Source organism: Hypanus sabinus, chromosome 11 (assembly GCF_030144855.1).
Source record: "Hypanus sabinus isolate sHypSab1 chromosome 11, sHypSab1.hap1, whole genome shotgun sequence".
In the NCBI taxonomy this organism is placed as follows: Eukaryota; Metazoa; Chordata; class Chondrichthyes; order Myliobatiformes; family Dasyatidae; genus Hypanus; species Hypanus sabinus.
The window spans coordinates 84,786,615-84,811,769 of record NC_082716.1 but is presented as its reverse complement, the minus strand read 5'-3'; the positions used below and the strand labels follow the sequence as shown (position 1 = coordinate 84,811,769).

The following is a 25,155-nucleotide window of genomic DNA, read 5'->3' as shown; positions in this document are numbered from 1 at the left end:
TAGAAATATTAGCTAAGAATAACCATGGTCATGGAAAGACCATGATCAGCCACGTCACACAGCATGCACAAAATGAATGAATATTAAAGATTCCACATGTATCAACGAGAAAATAGACTGGAAAGACTGTAAATTGTGGTTTAAGTGGCTACAGTCAATGGTCTAGGATGATAGTGCAGTCAATCACTCATGTGACTCAAGAAGGACGAGAGTCTGTGCACCTGAGTACGTTGCAGACAAGGGTAATAATTTATGCACATTATGAGGATCATTTCATTGCAGGCAAGTCGGAACAAAACTGACTGGAGATGTAGGACAGATAGACATAGTCAAAGCAGAGAAAAAGATGTGAGGAACTTTGGTTGGAGCAGGGCAAAAAGAGACGCAGAAAAGGCTGTTGACTGAGTATTTTGAAGACATGGGTTCTGATGAAGATGGCAGATCTCAAAAGGACCTTATAATCACTCAGCTACTTTTGCTAGTGTTGTGTCTGCTCATTCATTCAACTAGCAAAAGTTTTCATTTTTATGCCATAAAACAAGTCTCTAACTTAGGTTGTTAATGCAAGATTGCTTCAAAGGTAGAGAAAATCCGATCACAAGATGACTAATTTAATTGACCACTAGTCTTGAGACCTGGTCAAAATGGATGGAACAATTCCACACTTCATCAATCCAGATAATTAACTGATGAATAAATTGTCCTCATTTATTACATTAAAAATATTTTTTTTAAAAAATGGAATATCAGCTGAGGAAAACCAGTTTAATCATCAAACTCATTTTGACAAAGAAAGCAATTATCCAATGAGAAATATTAATTTGGTCTTGAAAGCTTCCAGAGATTTTACCTCAACATGCCTACCTACTCTGAAACTTATTTTTATTTATAGTTACTCTGTGCAAGAAATTACTTCCTTTTCTGTCCTGAATTTTGTCATCTTGCACCTCTGCCCTCTTGGCTTAACTTTGACAAAAGATTAATGGTTTTTATTCTACTTCATACCTTACATGTTGCTTATAAGATCAGTAGTCATTCATCAGATTCTGAGCCTTGGATGAAATCTTCCAAACATTCCTCTCATGTCACATTTATAACACTGCATCTGTCTTCCTTTGAAATTGACATTTACTTCTGCTTAAACCACCTGCATGAACATGGTACTGGCTCAGCAAGGAGCTCTCAAAATTATACCCTTGAGTTGGAGGCACAAGAGGTTGCAGATGGTGGAACATGGAGCAACAAACAATTTGCTGTGTGAACTCAGCGGCCAAGTAGTAGGTACAGGGGAAAGGAATTGTTGATATTCTGAGTCAAAAAGCTGCAACAGAATGTACCTTGCATACATATTGTCTGGATAGCTTATGCATGCTGTTAGGAAAAAACAACAGATCATGACACAGTTTCTGAATCTGTTTTAGTTGTAACTGGATGAAGGGTAGCATTCTGTAGGAAGCATAAGTGGAAATCCTGGCCAACTGCATAGTTATTAATTCATAAAATTCCAAATGAATAATTTGTGATAGCCCATGATAATGGGAGAAAGGATGGCATTGCAAGGTTGATTAACACCTGTCATAGTTATGATTCTCTGGAAACATTGACATTTACGGTGTGAAAGAAGTAATTTATCCTATCATATTTATTCCAGTCAATGAAGTCAAGGCAGCCCAGTTTTCATAGGCTAGTATGTAATGGACCTACCAAATATTTTATAAATGGATTGAAATCTGCTTCTAAACTTTGAGGTTGTAATTTCCAACTCCTATCTTACATACAAAATGTTTTTGTTCCTTTCATCTCCATATTTTCTGAAATTACCCTTATATAAATTTAAAACAAAACATTGTGCTAAGGGAAATAGTATCTTCTTTTGCAATAGACAGTATGCTGGAAGAACTCAGTGGGTCAGGCAGCAGCTATGAGAGGAAAAAGATAGTTAATGATTTGGGTCAAGCCTTTGCATCTGAGTTAGAAATGGGTTCTGATGCAGGGTTTTGACTCAAACCATTGACACTCTCTCTTAAAATTAACAGAAGTCCTTCACCCCCGAGATCCTTATTCTTTGTACACTTGATCAACTTTGAAAAACTTTAGAAAGCACCTAAAACTTGTAAAGTCGTAGTAACAGCCAGTTAGCACGGCTGTCTTGCAGCTCCCAGAATTCGGATTTGATCCTGATATCTGATACTGTCTGTGCATAGACTGTACATTCTCCCTGTGAGTACATGGGTTTCCTCCAGGAGCTCTGACTTCTTGCCATGTCCCAAAGATGAGTTAGTAGACTAACTGGCCTCTCTAAACTACCAGTACAAAGGTCAGAATGGGAGCTTACAGAATGTGAGAGGATGCTCTGTGAGCCATCATGGACTCCATGGACCAAATTATTTATCTCATTATGACAATGTTGTAGGAAATTAAAGCAGAAAATTATCTGCAAGTAATTAACAAAGCTTTTGTTTTGCACTTGAGGTATCTTTTTCAGCTATTGAATATATGTTCAACTGAATGAGGTCAGAAGAGGCCATTAGTTGGGTCACTCAACCCCAACAGAACAGCCCTGGTCTCTGATCATCATTCCAATATGGAAAGCACAATCTTCCAGGATGGCAATCATCCAGAAAGCTCCAGCTGGAGGTTTGCCAGATCCCTCTCAGAGTTCAAACTAAATGTATTATAATGTACATACAGGCAGTCTCCAGGTTATGAATGAGTTCTGTTCCTGAGTCTGTCTTTCAGTCAGATTTGTACATAAGTCGGAACAAGTACATCCAGTATTATTTAGCATCAGTCAAACATTCGTCTTAGTATATAGTATATATTTTACCTTTCTATGCATATAAAACACCTAAGAAATGTATGTATTCCAATAATTAAACCATTGCATTCCTTAGTAATAATTGTAGCTTTCATTGGGGCAGGGCCTTTCACATGCTCCATTATTCTCACTTGATCCTTTATCTTTTCAAATTGTTCCAACTGTAGCCTAATGCTTTTCCAATGACAGAAGGCATTTCACCTTTTTCCAAACCTTTCACCTTTTTATTATTTCCATTTTATTTTCAATCATGATCGTTTCCCATCAGCGGAACAGAAACACTGCGGGCGGCAAGTCCCGACCTCCGCCGGCACCCGAGGTCCGTTGGGTCCTAAGAACCACCATACAGAATTCCCCGGGTCCTAAAGTCCACCGCACTGAGACAGGTTAAATGGGACAAGTAGGGACTGTGCTGGGTTTGGGTATTTGATCCTCCACAATATTCCGTGTGGGAATTTAAACTGGAGGTGGCAGTGTTTTTTTCTATGAGGTTAAGTTGCGAGCTTGACATCAACCTGGCACAAATGGTACGGGAGTCACTGGATCAACATCAACCCAGCATGGGAACCTCTGTTCTCAAGCCTGGCGCTGATCTCTCTGCAGCACCAGCTGAATGGAATGGGGGGAGTGAGGTGGTCAGGGTGAATCTTGCTAAGAAAAATTTAAGCTAAATACAAAGTTACACTCAACACAGTGTCAACGGCAACGACTTAAAATGGCAGACGGCATTGTGATATGACTTTAAATGGTGGACAGCATCCTCCTTCTTCGGTTCATAAGTACGAGTTATCCAGAAGTCGGATGTTCGTAACTTGGGGACTACCTGTATATGCTTGCAAAGAAAAAGAATTTGAGAATGTATATTGTATTCATTTCTCTGACATTAAATGTACATATTGAAACCTATTGATATACTAGTCTGAGATTCACTTTCTTGTGGGCATCCACAGTAAATACAAAGAAGCACAATAGAATCAATGAAAAACCAGACACAAGGTGGAAAACAACCAACGTGCAAAATACAACAAAGTGTAAATACCAAAAGAAAAAAAAAATCATAATAAATATCGAGAACATAAGTTGCAGAGTCCCTGAATGAGAGTCCATAGCTTGTGGAACCAGTTCGGTATTGGGGTGAGAGAAGCTAAGTGAAGTTATCCCCTTTGGATCAAGAGCTTGATGACTGAGGGGAAATAACTGTTCTTGAACATGGTGTTGAAGGACCTGAAGCTCCTGTACCTCCTTCCTGATGGCAGCAGTGTGAAGAGAGCATGGCCTGGATGGTGAGGGTCTTTGATGATTGATGTTGCTTTCGTGTGACAGCACTCTGTATAAATGTGCTCCATGGAGGGGAGAGCTTTACCAGTGATAAACTACTTTTCATAGGATTTTGCTATCAAGGGCATTGGTGCTTCATACCAGGCTGTGATTTAACCAGTCAGTATGCTCGCCACCTCACATCTATTGAAGTTTGGCATTGTTATAGATGACATATCAAATCTTTGCAAACTTCTCCGAAAGTCAAGACGTTGCATGCTGATTGTTACATCTACCATGAACACAGATCTTGTGTGAACGTGGCCACTGGATGCTCACTGACACCTCCCCACACTTCAAAATGTTCTATTAGTCTTTGTTGCTTTTTAGTATTATTTACATATCCCAGTGTTGTCAGATTTAATGCAGAATTATATCTCACACCTCCCTGGTTTCACTCAGCCTTTAAAATGATAAATGCACTAGCTCATTCTGGGAGTATGTGCCTTTATTCTCAATAGTCCAATTTCAAGTTAGGATGAGGTAAAGGATATTGAACTGGGCACCCAGGCAAGAGTATCACAAACTTGATTCACTCAACTTTCTTCTCTTCTAAATTGCAATTACCAAAACCTTCACAGTCTGGTGCAAAGTTTTCAGATTCAGATTGATTTATGACATGTACATTCATCACATCTGTTAACAACCAACACACCAGAGGATTGCTGGGGCAGCCTGCAAGTGTCGCTACGTATTCTGCTGCCAACATCGCATGCCCACTATGCTTGGCTGTAAAACACAGAGCACAACAGCAAAACAAGCTCCTTTCCTCCCTCTCATACTCAGTTGTGGACAGTCTTTCAGCTCCAGGACAGTCCTCCAGCACTCAGTCTCCAGCTATCATGCTTCAACTTCAAATCAACCTTTAGTATTAACCCTCGGAGTAGCCAATTATGGGACCAGCAACTCCAGAATTAATCTTCAGGATAGCAAGTGACAGACCCTCATGCTTCCTGCTTGCACATTCTTCTAATCTTGAGACCCACCAAACTGGGACAGCCCAGCATCCAGGAATGTCCTTCATCATGAGACTGTGTCACTGGACTTGGACTGTGGAATGGAAGCCTGACCTCTCACTTCTCCACATCCCTTTCCCTAAGCCCCAACTTGACTCTTATTCTCTTTTTTGTCTACAAAACATCCCTACAAACGTAAATAAACAACTAAGTCTTAGACACAGTTAAATGATTGCAACTCAGCACAATCTTGACCCGAAGTCAAGACGCTTTAGTTGAAAATAAATTTACATTAGTTTCTGATATGATGGCATCCACTTTGGGAATTATACTGAAGGGAAGAATTGTTTCTCATATCAGGCTACAGAATATTTTGTTCAATATTCCAGTTATGATAAAAGGCTCTTCAAAGTTTTAAAGGTACTTAAGAAAGCTGATTCTTTCACTAGACACCCAATACTGAAATAAAATGCATCAACAAAGATCTATGACTGATACACACCCAACTCTGCTGAATCATCCTCAGAGGATTGCTCAGGTGTAGTTGCAACACCCAAGCGAGTTGAAATCCCCTCACTCTACAAGGGTCTTCAGCAAGGGAACAGCCTCGACCCTTCCACCGCACTGACCCTATGACTGTGCAGTTGATTACTGCCTGATACTTGTCCTCCATGGAGTTGACTGTAAGCACTCTCAGGCCCGGAGAGATGTGTTATATAAAAAAGGCACTTGCAATGGGATTCATTTGGCCCTCCACCTGTGCAGGCTTCTTCTCCATACAGAAACCGGACAGGAGCCTGCAGCCAGGTATTGATTATAGAGGTCTGAATGACATTATGTAAAAATTAAAAATTTTAATGTTAATTTTAACATTATGTTTAACATATTGTTAAAATTAAAATTGTACAAGGCATTGGCAAGGCCGAATTTGGAGTATTGTGTACTGTTCTGGTCACCGAATTATAGGAAAGATATCAACAAAATAGAGAGAGTACCGAGAAGATTTACTAAAATGTTACCTGGGTTTCAACACCGAAGTCGCAGGGAAAGGTTGAACAAGTTAGGTCTTTATTCTTCGGAGCATAGAAGGTTGAGGGCGTCTTGATAGAGGTATTTAAAATGATCAAGGGGATAGATCAAGTTGACATGGATAGGCTTTTTCCATTGAGAGTAAGTGAGATTCAAACAAGAGGACATTATTTGAGACTTAGGGGGCAAAGGCTTAAGGGTAACACAAGGGGGAATTTCTTTACTCAGAGAGTAGTAGCTGTGTGGAATGAGCTTTCGGTAGAAGTGGTAGAGGCAGGATTGGTATTGTCATTTAAAGTAAAATTGGATAGGTATGGGGACAGGAAAGGAATGGAGGGTTATGGGCTGAGTGCAGGCCAGTGGGACTAGGTGAGTGTAAGCATCGGCATGGACTAGAAGGGCCGAGATGGCCTGTTTCTGTGCTGTAATTGTTATAGGGTTATATAGGCCAAGAATTGTTATCCCCTTCCACTCATGAACACAACCTTCAAGATTCTCAGAGCTAGACTTGTGGAGTGCATGCAATCTTCCCTGCATAAGGGAGGGTGAAGAAAGGAATACTGCATTCAACACACTGACAGGGCACCATGAACACCTTGGTCATGCTTTTCAGCCTTGCTAATGCACCAGCAGTTTTCCTGGCCTTCATAAATGATCTGCTCCGGGATCCTTTCCATAATTATGCATTGTCTACTTGGACAGAATCTTAATTTTCTTAAAGTCTACAGAGGAGCACGTCACTTATGTCAGAGGTATATTAGAGAGGCTTTAGATCATTGACCTTATGTCAAGCTGGGAAAATCTAAGTTTCATGTGGCCACAGTTTCATTTTTGGGTTTTATCATTTCTAATGGCAATCTCAAGATGCTACTAAGACACAGGCAGTCAGATATTGGCCACAACCATCCAGTGTGCTACAAGAACAACAATTTGCCAATGGGGATTTGTCAACTTTTATAGAAAATTGAACAGGAATTCAGCTCAATTGGAGCTCTGCTGATGGTACTGTCTAAGAGATCCAAGGGCCCTTTTGTTTGGACTATCAAAGCAGAGGCCGTTTTTGCAGAACTCAAATGGCGGTTCACGACAGCTGCCATTTTGGTCTCGCCTATCCCAGTTCTTTCCTTCGTCATGGAGGTGGGCATCCTGGACATTGGCGTGGGTACAGTTTTGTCTCAACAGACACCCTCAGACAATAAGCTACATGTTCTTCTCCAGGTGTCTATCCCCATTGGAGGTAAACTATGATACTGGGTTGTAGAGCTGCTTGTGGTTAAATTGTCATTGGAAGAGTGGTGTCACTGGCTTGAGGGGGCCTAGAACTCTTTTATTGTGTGGACAGAACACAAAAACCTGACATATTCAAGAGGCCAAAAGACTGAATTCCACGCAGGCCAGGTGATCACTCTTCTTTAACTGATGCAATTTTGTTCTGACCATTTCACCAGTGTCAAAAACTTGACATTTTGTCTTGGTAGTTTGGCAATCCCAAAACAGAGAAGTAGCCTACCACCATTTTGCCCCAAGCTAAGATGATTACGCACATTCACTGAGTAATCGACATGTTGGCTCGCGAGGCCCACCCAGGCACAAAAGGAGATTCCCAAGACAGTCCTCCGGGTTGTCTGTTTGCCCCAAGTTCTGTCAGATCTAAGGTTCTTCAACGGGAACAGGCATCCAGATTGACTACTCACCCCCCGGGTTGCCAGAACCCTTAAATTCATGAGGAGGAGATACTGGTGGCCTGGAATAACTAGAGAACTCTAACAATATGTGTGAGCATGTGAGACATACACTCAGAATAAGGAGCCCTGCATCCAACCTCAGGGGCTCCTCACCCTCTACCTGTTCCAGGCAGACAATGGGTGTACATCTGCATGGACTTTCTCCATCTTCATGGGTTTTCTGCCTTCGAAGGTGAAGACCGTCATCATGGTTATTATGGATTGCTTATTGAAAGCCTGTAAGTTAAAAGTGTTGGACAAACTACTGCCAGATTCACTTATGGAGAACAGGTTTTCACCATAAAGAGAATTCTGGATTTGTGAACTGTTTGAGGTGTTCAATAATGCCTCATTAACTGGAAAGGGTCTGGACACAAGGAACAGTGCTGGTTTCCACCCTGGAAACACCTTGGACCTGGCTCACATCTACAATTATCAGCAAAGTCATTCCAAGCAGCTAGGGAGTCAACCATAAGGGATGGGGTCCTGTAACTATATGCACCTGACCACACCAGTTTCTGGGGTTTAGACACTACAATTCTCTAGAGTATGAAAAGCTTGTGTGGCCTCTTTATAGATTTATGTCTGCTCCGATAATTGACGACCATATTTTGGCTCCAGGATTTTAACATATGAAAAGCACCTGAACTCGGTGCTCAATCATCAGCTCAAAATTAGTTCAGTCTGCAATTGCATTTTGGATTTCTGTGTTGTTTGGGCTCTTGCTTAGCATCTAGTCAAGAGCTCTGTTCTTGTCTCAATCTCAAAATTGTGTCTCACATCTAGTGTTGGATATTCCAGCATTTGGGTCCTTACCATCCTTGTCCAGGCCTCTTGTCACAATTTCTAAGGCTTGCTTTACCTTTCTCTCTTTCTTACGCCAGCATTTTGACACCGGTGGAAAATCTGCCTGACACGAATCAGAGTGAGTAAATGAAGCCCACATCCCTGTTTTGTTTCCAGTGGTAAGGCAACTAACATGCTCTTTCTCCCAAAGTCTTAGCAATTGATTTCCTTCAGATTGTTGCTCATTAACGGTGTGAGCTTCCTCTTGACACTTCTTACATAACCTGCAGCAATTTGTATTGATTCCACTTCCAACTGCAACATGATTCCATCTACTTCCCCCAAGCTACACTAATCCTCCTACTCTCTCCAACGTTTTACTTTTTATGGATTCTGAAGGCAAGCTGAAGCTCTTTGCTGATGTGTGCCTCTCCTTACGGAGATGTCCCATTGAGTTCCAGGGAAGAAACACAAGCAGAAAGTAGTAGTTATGGTTAGCAAAAGGAATGAAATAGCAATCACCACTGTTCTACAGAGTACCTAACAATTCACTTCTGAATCAATAGTAACAATTGCAACGTGGATAAAAGAGAACAGGTCTGGCAACATGGATTCAATCATGACCTCAAGTGCTGTCTGTGTGGAGTTTGTACAGTCCTCCTGTGACTTTATAGGTTTCCCTGGGTACTCCAGCGTCACCATACATTCCAAGATGGTGCTGGTTTAATAGGTTAATTTGTGACCAGTGTTGGAGGATGGATGATTGAGACTGGGTTACAGAGAAGTGAGTGGGAAATGGGACTGATAGGGCCACTCTAAGAGCTGGGAAAGATTTGATGGGCTAAATGGTCTCCATGGGTATGGAAAATGAGGCACTAGATGATAGTAAGCATTGTAATTAACATAACAGATGAAGGAAACAATATAAACATACAATGTGCCAACTGGAAATGCTATTGGCTCAAAGCATTACAAAAGGGAAATGTGAGCTAATGAAAGTTACAAGCAGAAATAAAGGAGTGCAGAATTTCAAAGCCTTACATGGGCTGAGTGTGAAACAGTGGGATTAGAGGTACCTTAGCATCTGTTATTGGAGATATGGACTTTGCCACTACCTAAGCAAAGAACCAAAGATCACAGCTTCAGAGGTAAACAGCACTCAGTCATGGTGGCATAAATTCTACACTTGGCTTAAAACATTAAGAGAATGAAAGGATGTGAATTTAGTGCAGGAACATGGCATTAAAGTGAAAAAAAAATAGCCATAATCCTACGAAAGGTAGAGAAGGCACAAGAGGATTAATAAGCTCCTTTGGTTCTATTCCCTATGTTCACAATAAATTGCAATACTTCAGAACTGCCAGAATCAGCAGTCTGCTGGAGAAAGGTGTCCAATGGGTTGAGAAACATTGTGGGTGTAAAGGATGTCTGAATAAATTTGACACCTACGAACTTGAAATTGTCAATCAATAATTGGTTTCCAAGACTCAGTTTCAGAAAACCTATGTAAAATTGTGCACAGCATCAAAAACAATGTGAACACCCCTTGTGAAAGAAATCAACTATCTTCATTGCAGTGAGACATTGCCAGCTGACCCAATGTACGAACAGCAACAAAGACAGTGATCTAAACTTGCATCAAGAAATGGCAAGGACTGTTTGTGAGGATGAAAATCTTTAAGATGAACTAATATGGAATTATAATATGGACATTGATGCATTGTTTATGGAAAAAGTATAATGGCAACAATCCTTTAGGGCTTCAGAAATGTGTGGAGGTGAGATTAAAGGAATGAACACACAGAAGCCCCCACATTGGGAAGTACTCAAGAAGCACCTTGAGCATGCAATCATGTCTTCCAGCACTGGTGACCTACTTGATTGGTTGGTTTTGGCATAAGTCTGATATCAAAAATGATTCCTGTAGGGAGAAGATAGGTTAGAAATCTTTACTTAACAAGAAGGATGGTGTGATGGATGTTCACTGTCCATGGCCAAGGGGGGCCTTTTGCCAAGCTCAGCTTTCTGACACTTTTAGAGATCAAAGAGTTGTTTTTGAATAAGTTAAAATTCTAGCCAATATTCTTTGTTCAGCTTCTTGTCATAAATGGAAGCTAGTCTTCAGTTATTACTATGAATTACAAGCAGAAATCAGACTGGAGTTAAAAGGACAGGTAGGCAAAAAACAAGCACTGTCTATAGAACACATACTGCTGGGGATGACTACTCAAGAGATGTAGTGTAGGACAATTTTGTTATGTTAATTGGCTTGCATGAAACTAGACAACACAAGCTATGCTATTCAGTTCAAGGAAGCTTGCAGATGGATTGATACTATCACCTAGCACATCAAATAGCTCATCTATCAAGAGTTAGAAGGTTTGTGTACACAGAGCGTTAGCTTCACAGCATTAATTGTGGAAATTTAGTATCTCTGTCCACAGAAGCTTTTAGATCATTTTTGTGAAAAGGTGTCTGAAAAATATCACATATATGTGAAGTCACCCAAGTGGCAAAATAAACAATATAAATGTCAGAGAGCAGTCAGCCTTGTTAGGAATGACCAATGAACTTAAAGAAGAATGACAAAAAGATGGGGTAAACTAGAATCCAATCCTTTGCATTTGTTTTCTGCGATGGATGATTTGTTGGTTTGCAGATCACTAATATGTCCTTTTTGGTTTACAGGAATTACATCTGTGTTTTGGAAACTGTTTGTAATTTTCTCTTCTTTGTGATTAAATCTAAAAGGTATGTTATACTGTAGCCAACCAATATTCAAAGACTAGTTCACTTCCATGTTTATCCTCCATGGCAAGCTGAGCTGTAAATACCCACACTTTGAGTGTTTTTTTTTATTTTAGTGATACATGCTTACATTTAAACAAAATTCTTAAAACACATTTCAAACTTAATAGGCTATTGTCTGCATGATTTCTTATTTTCTTGGCACATTGTGGTGTTTGTTGGCCGTTGTTTTGGGTTTCTTTGTATTGTGTCTCCCCGTTAGAAGTCGAATCTCAAGGTTGTGTAATGTATACAGGCTTTGATGATAAATGTACTTTGAACTTTAGTGAGGATCCCCATAGCTGTCTTTGTTGGACAGGGCTTAAGGAGTTCGTGGTCAGCAAATGTCATGCTGTCACAGGATGTTGGAAGTCTGAATTAAACACAGAAAATGGGGTCTGGTAGTATCCGGGGAGAGATAAAGGGAGTTACTGCTTGAAGTCAATGACTGTTCATAGAGTCAAAGATAGTGCAGCACAGAAATGGGCCCTGCAGATGACCACACTAATGATGACCTTTTGGCACATCTGCACAAATCCTATCTGCCCACATTTGGACTGCAACCTACTATCCCTTGCCTTTTAAAGTGTTTGTCTGAATGTATCTTAAACATAATGAATGCATCTGTTTATACCGCCTCTAATGAAATTGCATCCTAGGTATCAACTGATCTTTGTAAAATAACGTACCCCTCAGATCACTTTTGAAACTCCTACTTCTTATTCTGAAACTATACTTTCTTGTTTTGAAATTCCAATGATGGAAAAAAATATTGACTACCTATCTTATTTATGCTCTTATAGTATTATATACTTCTATCAGGTCTCCACATAGCCTTCAGTGAAAACAAACCTTTTTTATCCCATTACTAATGTCCTCCAATTTGGTTAATATCCCTGTGAATCTCTTCTGCACCCTCTCCTGTACAATCACATGTTTCCTCACTCATCAGAACTGAGAGAAGTTAAAACTTTGTTCACATATTTAATGGTTCCTGTGAGAGTTTTTTTTTTATTGATTTTTAATGCATTTTCTACAACACTACAAACAAAAACCTCAAAAACAAAATAGGAAATTAGTACAGTGCAAGATAAACATACAATAGTAATATAATACAAAATAAAATAATTGAAAAAGCACCCAAGTTGAAGTTGTGTGAAGTTAGTGTCCACCCCGACCCCACAAAAAAGACTCCAGACCAACCAAAACAAAATGTAGAAAATATAAATCAGAACATTCAAACCCCCAAAACTGTAAATACAATTGAAAACAGAAGATAGTAATGCCTACTACCAAAAAAAAGCTGAAAGCAAGGGACAAAAAAAAACAATTAAAAGGAAAGTTATGAAAATACTTAATAAATGGTCCCCAGACCTTATGAAACTTTATATCCGAATTAAGAATTGAATAAAGAATTTTTTCAAGGTCTAAACAGGACATGATATTGTTAAGCCATTGAGCATGCGTGGGTGGGGCAACATCTCTCCATCTAAGAAGAATTAGACATCTAGCCAGGAGAGAAGCAAAAGATAATATTCGACATTTAGTCGAACTCAAGCGTATATCTGTCTCACCCAAGAAACCAAACAGAGCAATTAAAGGGTTGGGTTCTAAGTGGCGATTCTGAATACAGGATAAGGTTATAACAATATCTCTCCAAAATTTCTCTAGACTAGGACAGGTCCAATACATATGAATAAGAAAGCCTCACCACTTTTGCATTTATGACAAAGAGGACTAATATTAGGATAAAATCGAGATAGTTTAGATTTGGACATATGGGCCCTATGAGAGTTCTTTAATGAGATTGAAATAAGATGATGTCACAGCCGCTGCATTCTAGGGAAACTTTGAAATGATTAAAACAAGTGGAGCAAGCAAATGATTAAGGTAGAATCTGAAAACATAAAGCTTTCAAAAACAAAGACAAGATTTTAATCTTAAGATCTCAAATGACAGTAGGCATTAGAAAGAGCAGGAAATTCTTGTCACAGGGATCACCACTTATGATCAATGGTGCAGACCATCACACTATATATCAGGGCAAGATCTGGGCCATAAACCTAACATTAATATATCAGAACATTATTCACAAAATATACAGTATCTCTATCTTTAGCAGTACATCAACTATTGTTACTTGGCTTCTGCTATCACATTCCTGCTAGCCTCCTTCCCCTCCCCCCACCTTTTTATTCTAGCATCCTCCTCCTTCCTTTCATGTCCTAAAGATGGGTTTTGGCCTGAAACATTGACTGTTTATTCATTTCCATAGATGCTGCCCGATCTGCTGAGTTCCTCCAGCATTCTCGATATCCAGCATTTGCAGATATTTTTGTGTTTATTGTTACAGCTGCTTATGTCATAGCCTGTGATACTTGTTGGCAATTCATTGCAGATGATTTGCCATACTTCCATTAAAATACCATTGACGAGTTACTACATCATACAGATATTTTGTTCCCAAGAAAGCAAAGGAATCTAAAACTCAGATATCATATTTTAGTTGTCACCACTCTATCTTAGTCTTTGGATTAATATCCTATCTCAAAAATCCTTTTCCCAATATCATGAATGTCTTACACATTTATGATTGAGAACCATGGAATGGATACAACATAGAAGGCAGTTATCTAGCCGATTGTACTCATTCCAGATGTAATTTAGAGCACCTGATGAAAAGTTCAGGGGAGTAATTAAACAATTCATTTATCCTATACTTAGGTTAACTCCGTTACGTGCTGGTCTTGAAGCAGTATATCAGTTTGTTAAAATTAATTCTTATATTTATATACTATACAGAAAAAGGCTGATAGAATGTAATTCAATGAAGATATCCAAGTGATTTATAAAAAAGAGCAATGTGTCCCTCAGAATGAATTACAATGTATTAACTCACTGACAGAGTCAGGCAATTTTCCACAAAGAACAATGGATTCTTGGATCAACTGCATGTTATAATTCAATTCAAAGGCCTTTATGCAGAAAAGAAGATATGGGAAATGAATTACAGTCTACAATCTAATTTATATGAAATAAGTTTAAAGTTACAACTACTCAGAGACCCACACTGGGAGGGGAATAGGGAGGGGCAGCGGAGTCATGAAAGGTTGTAATTCAACTGAATGATTTGGGTGCCATAAAGAAAATAATACACCTTCAAGCTATTAAAAAGCATTAATCATATTTCAAGGGTCCAATTACTTCATAAATCATGTGCCTGAGATGAGGTGGAAATCTGAAAACTGGTTCAGTTGATCTACTGCTGCCTGTGAGGACATTTCTGAGAATGCAATTAATATTAATTTTATAAAACATAATAAGCTATTAAAGACACTCAGAGGGAAACACACATAGCTTATAGAATTCTTCAAAAAGAATCCAGTAAAAAGGTGTACAACAAAACTTCAAAAACACTCTGCAATTATACAGAAATAGCAATAATTCAGTACCTGGCTCATTGGAACCTTTAAACTTTCCAGAATCACATTTCTCTTCGACATATTAGGACACTGGTTCCTAACCTCCCTTTAAACATACTGGTGCCAGCTCTTCCTTTGAACAAACTAGGGTTCGTGGTTCCACGCTCCCTTTAGACTCACCCTTTAAAATTTGATTGTTCTACTACACCTAAAAACTTAAAGTGTGCAGGGTATAACATGAATAACAACTGAATGTATGATAAATCTGCCAGCTTGGCACCACGAAGGTGATTAGGCTGCTGGATTAACAAAGTTTTACAATATTCAGTTTCTAAATGAATTCAATATTAAGCAATATTCAATATTAATACTGAATTCAATATTAATTGAATGCTACAAAATATCTTGGTAACAGCAAGCTGATGACAAGGCTGAGTAGAGAATAACATTTTAAATGGACCAAGGAAGTCATTGGACACAAAATAGCAATAGACTTTAAGTATAAATATAGTACATGATAACTGTGTTGATGAAAGATCAATGAAGGATTTTTACCTAAGAAATCTATTGGCAAGTTTAGAATGCCATAAATGAATTGAATGTGATTACTAGACATGAATGGGGGTAATTTTGCAATGCAGATTTGGGTCTTTCACATTGTGGACCCGGTGCTGGAATATTTAACTTCATAACTATCTCATGGCACACCTTGAATGCTATATTAAAAAAAAACCCTTTGCATCTCTCAGTGGTGAAGAATAATATGGGTTCAACCCAGAACAACGTGATAGTTCTGGGACCTGAATATGAAGGACAAGAGAATTCACTAAAACATTAAATAAGTATTTTAAAAGCTTTCCAAAAAACAAAAGGAATTCAAACCAGTAACCAGTTACTTATCTGATGTGATCTCTCTGTTCCCAGTTAATGAAAACTGAAACAAAATATCTAAACCTAAATAGGATATTTCCTTTCTCCACTGCAACAGAACTCAGTTTACATCAGACACTCAGCAAATTTCAATTCAGACTTAAGCTATTTAAATAATGCAAGTAAAGCATATTTGCTTTATGCTGATTGTGTTAAATGCCCAAACCATAAAGCTATATTCAAAGAAACCGAACCTACTTTTATTTGCAAAAGTAACTTTAGATCTATAACTTTCAGTTATACCTTGAAATTCTTAAATCCTAAAATCACAGCCGTGTTTAACAATTGCAAGAATTCTTAGTTCAAATTGACAGAGATGTAGATTGTGATGTTTGGAATGCTGGAAGTATAAAACACTGTATTAAGGTCAAAGGTCAAGAATCAAGGGTCAACGATGTTGGGTGCAGTCTCAAAGGCTCACTTTTTTTTCTGATTTAACTTGGTGATAGATTGACACTGCAGAAAGGAAATGAATTGAACACTGTTCAGAAGGAGCCAAATGTCTGATACCTTATCAAAAGGAATTACCATGATTTCTCTGCTATAAAGAATTCTGCAGAAACCTTTTGGCAATCTATATTGCGACATGCACTACATTTGCTTCATCTGTACTGTCTCTTATTGCTTCTGAGGATTCTGTTAGATCAGCCTGCTATGGTTAGACTGTAAGAAATCCATTCTTTCTTCTCTTAACTAACTTCAAGATGTGTGTTAATTATTTCTTATATTAATACCTGTTTGCATTATCACTGAATGATTGACAAAGCTGCAGTTCTCCATTTCTGAACAGAGTTGACATCACAGCAACACTCTGCTGTACAATTTCCATCCAGATATATGTTTGCATTAATCAGAGGAATGGGCTCAGATATCTGCCATTGTGTATTTTCTCCTTGGAATGTCACCTCTCATTCAGTATCATTTAATTTCCTATGATTATATCACTGATTTGGTGCACTTTATTGATAGTCATTTGTTCCACGAGAATTTTGTACGGAAGACAGTATACATTAATCATTTGGTGATTCACCTTTATCTTGTATTTATATTAAAATATCAGATATACTATTAATCACATATACATCTTCTTTAGTTGTGCTTTATTTTATTCATATTTATCATTTCCATTATTGAGAAGATGTTCTGCATTCCCAGATTTCTCTAAATTCATTTTTCTACATATTGCTTTCAGTCTCTAGATTTTATGCTTGGCTTGATTTTCTTTTGTGATTAGAACTTCTGAATTTACCGATTATGAATTTACATTTCTCTATTCATTGGGCTTCTGTTACAAAGCCAATACCTCTTGTGGGAGTATGACCAGTTGGGTCAGAAGCATATCTGATCTGAACATTTCCCATTGTTTAATTTATTAATATCATCAAGGTGAGTCCCAGATTTATCCAAATTTGTTTTTCTTTGGTAAGTGCCTTAAACATAGATGGCTTTTTGATATGTTATTAATTATATATACAATCATTCTGACCATCACCTTAAAGTCATAATTTCCTTTTTGTGCCATAAAGTCTTGAATATACAAATCATGTTTAAAATAAAAAAACTGTATTTTTCAAGAGAAACTTAACAGTATTTCTTCCAATCGGTAATAAATGGAATTACTGCTCTTTCCCATCCTTTTGCTCATTATGACTTCACAAAGAATCCAGTTCTAATTCTACTGGTATTTAATATCTGTCCTGTGCCAGACTACTATATGATGTCTGATCGTGGTCCTCTGAGGCACTTATTATTTTATCCATGTCTGGCCACAGCTCTGCTCATACATTGAATTTCCTTGGTGATTGGCTACAGCTTTGCTGGTATGTGATCTCAGGTCTAACCTCAGGCCACCTTTAATCTGATATTTTTTTCTGCTTCAGGATTAGACTGCATTTTTTTATATATATAATGTGCACACTTCCTTGCTGATGATTATTTATTTTTTCCTTGACATTATTCTACCATGATGTGTTTTCATTTTTTACCGTTCCATAGGTTTGGCCCTGGTCTTGTTTTCCTTTGCTATCTTCCTCCTAACAGGTCCAGGTTTTATAGATACTTATACTTCCATTGTGCTCTAAATTCCATGTGGTTTTGTGTGAACAGACATCTCTGCATAAAATGTAGGTGACAGGATACATAGTGATTTTACAAGTTACTTTCTCCAGGCAAAGATATACTACTTTGTATTTACGAGGAAAACTGCAGATGCTAGAAATTCAAGCAACACACACAAAATGCTGGTGGATCACAGCAGGCCAGGCAGCATCTATAGGGAGAAGCACTGTCGACGTTTCGGGCCGATACCCTACAGGGCGAAGGGTCTCGGCCCGAAACATCGACAGTGCTTCTCCCTATAGATGCTGCCTGGCCTGTTGTGTTCCACTAGCATTCTGTGCATGCTACTTTGTATTTAGTTAGATGTAATGTTTTTGCTATTAATGCTTCCATGTAGCCCAATGGCAATGAAATAAGAGTGGTTGTCATTCATACCTCTGCTACGGCGTCTGCTTCGGGACGGATCTGTATAGAACGTCAGCTGAGGTTCATTATCTGCTTCAGTCCCAGAATCACCTTCAGGGTTCAAGAAGGCAGATCCAGCTGCAAAGACAAATAAATGATTCTGAGCAGTGAAGTTTATGAAGTCACTTGTAAAGAACACACGGAAACACAACAAACTGGAGATGGAGGAAATCAGGAGCAACACATGAAGGTGCTGGAAGAACTCAGCGGTTCAGAGATCTGTAGAGGGAAATGGCCCAGATGAACAGTCTTAACCTGAACCGCTGATTTTCCATTTCCTTTCATAGGTGCTGCCTGACCTGCTAAGTTCCTCCGGTGCTTTTGCGTGTGGCTGCAGTGAACTCATGTTCGTAAGTAAAATGGCAACACTGTTTCACAGAAAGGTATTTATCTTCTAGTGTGCTTGGAAGTGAAAGGCCTTTTAGACTGGATGGTAAAGAACCAAAGTGGTGAAAGACTAAAAAGCCAAAGACAGCTACTCTCATTCCAACTCACCTTACCTGATCTTTTCAACAAAGCATTATCAATGATGCACATTGATGATAACCATTGGCTATTGTCTACGGCAGAGTGATACAGACACAAGAGAGCATTCGTAAATAGAACATTGAACAGTACAGCAATAAACCGTTCAGCCCACAAATGTCTGTGCTGAGAATGATGTTGAATTAAACTAAATCTCTTCTAGCTATAGAGGATTCCATACCCCCCACCCATTTCCTGTATTGTTCTAACAACCTCTTAAATGGCACTATTGCATCTGCTTCCAGCACTACACCTGAAAGCCCATCCCAAGTATCTCACATTCTATTTAACAAAAAAAAAATCATGCCCCACTCACCTCTTTTAACCTTCCCCTTCTCACCTTAAGTGCATCTCCTCTCACATTTGACATTGCTGTCATAGGAAAAAAATAGTTTATCTGTGCCTCTCACCATTTTATAATCTTCCATCAGTTCTTCTCTCATCATCCAATTCTCCAAAGGAAACAACCAAGTCTGTCCAACCACTCCTTGTAGCTCATACTGTCTCCTCTCTAATCCAGGCAGAATCCTGGTAAACTCCTTCTACACCTTTCAAAGCCTCCACGGTCTTCTAGTAACGGGAAACCAAAGTTGCATACAATACTCCAAACCAACGTTTTAAATAGTTGGAACTGGATTTCTTTAGACCATAAAACATGGGAGCAGAATCAGGCCATTTGGCCCATCATTCAGTCATTCCACCATTCAGTCATGGTTGATCCTTTTCTCCCCTCCTCAGCCCCATTCCCTGACCTTTCAATCTCTGCCTTAAATACACCCAGTGACAAGGCCTCCATAGCTGCCCATGGTAACAAATTCTCCATCCTCTAACTAAAGAAATTTCTCTGCATCTCTGTTTTAAATGGACTGCCCTCTATCCTGAGGCTATGCCCTCTTGTCCTGGACTCCCCCAACATGGAAACTTCCTTTTCAAATCTATTCTGTCTGGGCCTTTCAACATTTGTAAGGTTTCAATGCTCCTCATCCTTCTAAATTCCAGAGAGTACAGACCCATCAAACGTTCCTCATAAGATAACCCTTTTATTCCTGGAATCATCCTCGTGAACCTCTTCTGATCCTCTCCAATGCCAGCACAGCTTTTCTAAGATGAGGAGCCCATAACTGTTCACAGTACTGAAGGTGAGGCCTCACCAGTGCCTTGTAAAGCCTCAGCATCACATCCCTGCTCTTATATTCCGGACCTGTTGAAATTAAAGCTAACCTTGCATTTGCCTTCCTCACCAGCAACTCAACTTACAAGTTAACCTTTAGGAAGTTCTGTACAAGGACTTCCAAGTCCCTTTGCACCTCAGACTTTTGGACTTTCTCTCCATTTAGAAAATAGTCTGCACATTTACTTCTTCTACAAAAGTGTATGAACATGCATTTTCCATCATTGTATTTCATTTGCCACTCTCTCGCCCATTCTCTTAATCTGTCTAAGTCCTATCACAGCCTTCCTGTTTCCTCAGCACTACCTGCCCCTCCACCAATCTTCATATCATCTGAAAACTTGGCAGCAAAGCCATCTATTCCATCATCTAAATCACTGATATAGAGCATAAAAAGCAGTCCCAACACCGACCCCTGTGGAACACCACTAGTCACCGACAGCCGACCAGAAAAAGATCTTTTTATTCCCACACACTGTATCCTACCAATCAGCCAATTCTCTAACCATACCAGTAAATTTCCTGTAATACCATGGGTTCTTAACTCGATAAGCAGCCACTTCTGTGGCAACTCATCAAAGCCCTTTTGAAAATACAAATATACAACATCAACTACATCCCTTTTTTCTGTCCTACTTGTAATTTCCTCAAAGAATTCCGGAAGTTTCATCAGGCAAGGTTTTCCCTTAAATAAACCATGTTAACTTCATCCAAGCTTGTCCTGTGTCACCAAGTACTCCATAATCTCATCCTTAACAATTGACTCCAACATCTTCCCAACCACTGAGGTCAGGCTAACTGGACCATAATTTCCTTTCTGCTGCCTCCCTTCTTTCTTAAAGAGTGGAGTGACATTTGCAAATTTCCTGTTCTCTGGAACCATGCCAGAATCCAATGATTCTTGAAAGACCATTTCTCATGCCTCCACAATCTCTACTGCTACCTCTTTCAGAACCCTAAGGTGAAGTTCATCTGTTCTAGGTGACTTATGCACCTTTAGGTCTTCCATCTTTTTAGGCACCTTCTTCCTTGTAGTAGTAACTGAACTCACTTCTCTTCTCTCTCACCTTTCAACATCTGGCACACTACTAGTGTCTTCCACAGGGAAGACAGATGCAAAATATTCATTTTGTTCATCTTCCATCTTCTTCTCCCCATTATTACTTCTCTGGCCTCATTTTCTAGTGGTCCTATATCTACTCTCATCGCAGTTTTATTTTTTTTTAATTTAAGAAAAACTTTATCTATCCACAATGATATTGTTTGCTAGCTTGGTTTCATATTTCATCTTTTCTCTCCTAATGATTTTTTTAGTTGCTTTCTCTAGGTTCTTAAAAACTTCCCAATCCTCTATCTTCCTGCTAATTTTTGCTTTGTTGTATGCCCTCTCTTTTGCTTTTACATTAGCTTTGACTTCACTTGTCTGCCATGGTTGTACTATCTTGCCATTTGAGTATTTCTTTGTTTTTGGAATACATCTATCCTACATCTTCTTTATTTTTTCCTAGAAACTCACACAATTGCTGCTCTGCTGTCATCCCTGCCAGCATCTCTTTCCAATTTACTTTGGTCAATTCCTCTCATACCACTGTAATTTCCTTTACTCCACTAAAATACTGCTATGTCAGACTTTATTTTCTCCCTATCAAATTTCAATTTGAACTCAATCATATTGTGATCACTTCATCCTAAGGGTTCCTTTACCTTAGGCTCCCTGAACACCTCCAGTTCATTACATAACACCAAATCCAGTATAGCCGATCCCTGAGTAGACTCAATGACAAGCTACTCTAAAAAGCCATCTCACAGGCATTCAACAAATTCACTCTCTTGAGATCCATTACCAACCATATTTTCCCAATCTACCTGCATGTTGAAATCTCCCATGACTATCGTAAAATTGTCTTTTTGAGCACCTTTTCTACTTCCCATTGCACTCTGTAGTCCACACTCCAGCTACTGTTTGGAGGCCTGTATATAACTGCTATCAGGATTGTTTTACCCTTGCAGTTTCTTAACTCAACCCACACAAATTCAACATCTTCTGATCCTATGTCATTTCTTTCTAATAATTTAGTGCTATTCTTTACCTGTAGAGCCACACCACCCCTCTGTCTACCTTCCTATCCCTCCGATACAATGTGTAACCTTGGAAGTTCAGCTCCCACTACAGCCATCCTGCAGCCATGATTCAGTCATGGCTACGACACCATACCCGCCAATCTGTAAAAGTGCAACAGGATCATCCACCTTGTTTCTTATACTCTGTGCAATGAGATATAACATGTTGAGCATTGTATTTGCTACCCTTTTTGATTCTACATCTCTAATACACTGATACTCACCCCACTGGCTGCAATGCTGTCCTATCAATTGCTTGCCCTTCTTAACAGTCTGACTGCACGCTATCGTTGCTTTTTTTACCACCCATCCTATCCCAAGTCCCTTCTCCCCAGTTCCCGTCCCCATCCCAAATTAGCTTAAATCCTCCCCAACGGCTCTAACAAAACTGCCTGCAAGAATGTTTCCCTTCAGGTTCTGATGCAACCCGTCCCTTTTGAACAGGTCAGACCTCCCCCAGAAGGGATTCCAATGATCCAATAACCTGAAGCCCTGCCCCCTGCACCGGCTTCTCAGCCACACATTTATCTGCCAAATCATCGTGTTTCGACCCTCATTGGCACATGGCACAAGTAGCAATCCAGAAATTGCTACCCTAGAGATCCTGCTTCCCAGCTTTCTGCCTAGCTCTCTGAATTCATGGTATCAGTATGAACTAAGAGATCTGGCTGCTCCCTTTCCCTCTCCACAATGCTGTGGATGTGATTCGAGGTGTCCCTGAGCCTGGCACCTGTGAGGTAACATACCATCTGAGTGTCCTGTTCATGTCCACAGAATCTCCCATCTGTTCCTCTGACTATTGAGTCCCCTATCAGTACCACTCCCCTCTTCTCCCTCTTTCCCTTCTGCACTCTGGACCCATGCTCAGTGCCACTAATATGGCCTCCGTTTTATCCCCCTGGGAGGTCATACACTTATACTTACTGCTCACTCATCTTTAGTCCCCACTAGACACTCAGCGCTCACATGTGGCACTACGTGTCTCTCTTCATCTGCCAGCATCCCCACACCTGTACACCTCTTCAACAGGTGGGCCAAACCAGGTGAGGTTTCATACTCCAGTGTGTTAGGGACATGCCTGTCAGCTCCGGCGGACTGGACAGATGAGATCTGCAGTGAGACCCAATGGTCAGGGAGGCAGTTCTGCAATGCTATGAAGAGCGAAGGGCATGACAAGGCACAGAAGATATCATGGTCATCCACTGCAAGCAAGGAAGACCCCAGCTTTCGACACCTGTTTGTACCAGTGGACTTGGACTTCTGAGGTCAAGAGAGTGGAACTTTTCCATTTTAAAAACTTTCCTGTCATCATTGCACACAACATACAATCACCATCTCTAAATAAAAAAACAAAAGGGATAGAGAGGTAGGGTGGGGCTTAAAAGAGGGGTTGAGGTAGCATTTCTAATCAAGAATCATATCACAGCTGTGGAAAGGGAATATCACTGAGGGATTGTCTTCGGAGTCAGTATGGATAGAAGAAGACCAGGAAGGGAGCAATCACTCTATTGGGAGTATTCTGTAGGCCTGCCCAATAGCAGAGCAGATAAGTAGGGCAGATGTTGGAAAGATGCAGAAATAACCAAGTTGTAGTCATAGGTGACTTCAAATTCCCTAATACTGACAGAGAGCAAAATTGTTCAGCTATAGCAGAATTAGTTAAGTGTGTCCAGGAAGGATTCCTGACAAGTTTGTGGACAAACCAACTAGAGGAGAGACCATACTTGATCTAGTATTTGGTAATAAACCTGATCAGGTGACAGACATCTCAGTGGGCAAGCATTTCAGAGATAGTGACCTTAACTCCCTATTCCTTAGCATATCCATAGACAAGGATGGTAGCATATAGTATGTGAAAGTATTTAATTGGGAAGGGATGGTTATGAGAATATTAGGCAACAACTTGGGAGCAGATCTTCTCAGGTAAATGCACAACAGAAATGTGGATGTTGCTTAAGGAGCATTTGCATGGGACTCTGGACAGGTTAGTCCCATTGAGTCAGGGAAAGGATGATAGGGTAAAGGAAGCATGGTTGACCACAGAGGTGAAACTCTTAGGCAAGAGGAAGAAGGATGCATATTTAAGGTTTAGAAAGAAAAGATCAGACAGAGATTCTGAGAGTTATTAGGTAGGAGTTTAAGAAGGTACTTAAGATGCCGAGCTAGAAGAGGTCATAAGAAGGCCTTGGCGAGTAGGATTAAGGAAATCCCTGAGGTGTTCTATATGTACGTGAACAACAGGAAGGCATCTAGGAGCACTCATGGATAAAGGAGGGAAAACTTGCCTGAACTCAGAGGAAGTGACGGATGTACATAACAACTTCCTTGCATTAGTGTTCACAAGGGAGAAAGACCTTGATGAATGTGAGATCAGTGTAAAACAGTCTAAGGTGCTTGAGCACATTGAGGTTAAGAAAGAGGGAGATGTTGGAATTTCTGAAAAACATTATGGTTTATAGATAAGTCCTGGGGACAGATGGGATATACCCTAGGTTACTATGGGAAATCCAAAAAACAATGAGTTTTGGATTGTCACTGGCCACGGGGGTGTACCAGAGGACTGGAGAATAGCAAATTTTCTACCTTTGTTTAAGGAGGGCAATAGAGATAATCCTGTGAATTATAGATCACTGAATCTTACGTCAGTGGTGGGTAACTACTAACTAACTCCTTCTAACTACAGCCCTCCACTTCAAACAGCATTCTCATGAATCTCTTCTGCACTCTCTATTGCTACCATACCCTTCAATACTGTGGCATTTAGAATTATACATAATACCCTAAGTACAGTCTAATTAATATTTTGTAAAGCTGCAACATTGCATCCCAACTCTCATACTGAATGTCCCAGCCTCTACCAAATATCTTCCTCAAAACCCTATCCACTTGAATTGGCACTTTCAGGGAGCTACAGCATACATCCGTTTATTTCTTTTTCTATATCTGGTTTAGCTTTGTATTTAAATTCATTCTCATGCTGAGGGAATGTCTTGGTGGTAGCTCTGCTCATTTGGGTGCATGTTGTTCTAGAGCACTCGGACTGCAG

The 25,155-nt window shown here is 39.7% G+C and overlaps 1 protein-coding gene across 1 annotated transcript in view; it reads right to left on the bottom strand.

Moving 5' to 3' along the window:
* The window catches only part of astn1 (astrotactin 1), a 2,712,832-nt gene that overhangs the window by 1,634,025 nt on the left and 1,053,652 nt on the right, over positions 1 to 25,155 (bottom strand). Inside the window, exon 5 of the mRNA XM_059984849.1 lies at positions 18,263 to 18,370. Coding sequence (XP_059840832.1) covers positions 18,263 to 18,370 — 108 coding nt within the window. The remainder of the gene's footprint in view (positions 1 to 18,262; positions 18,371 to 25,155) is intronic.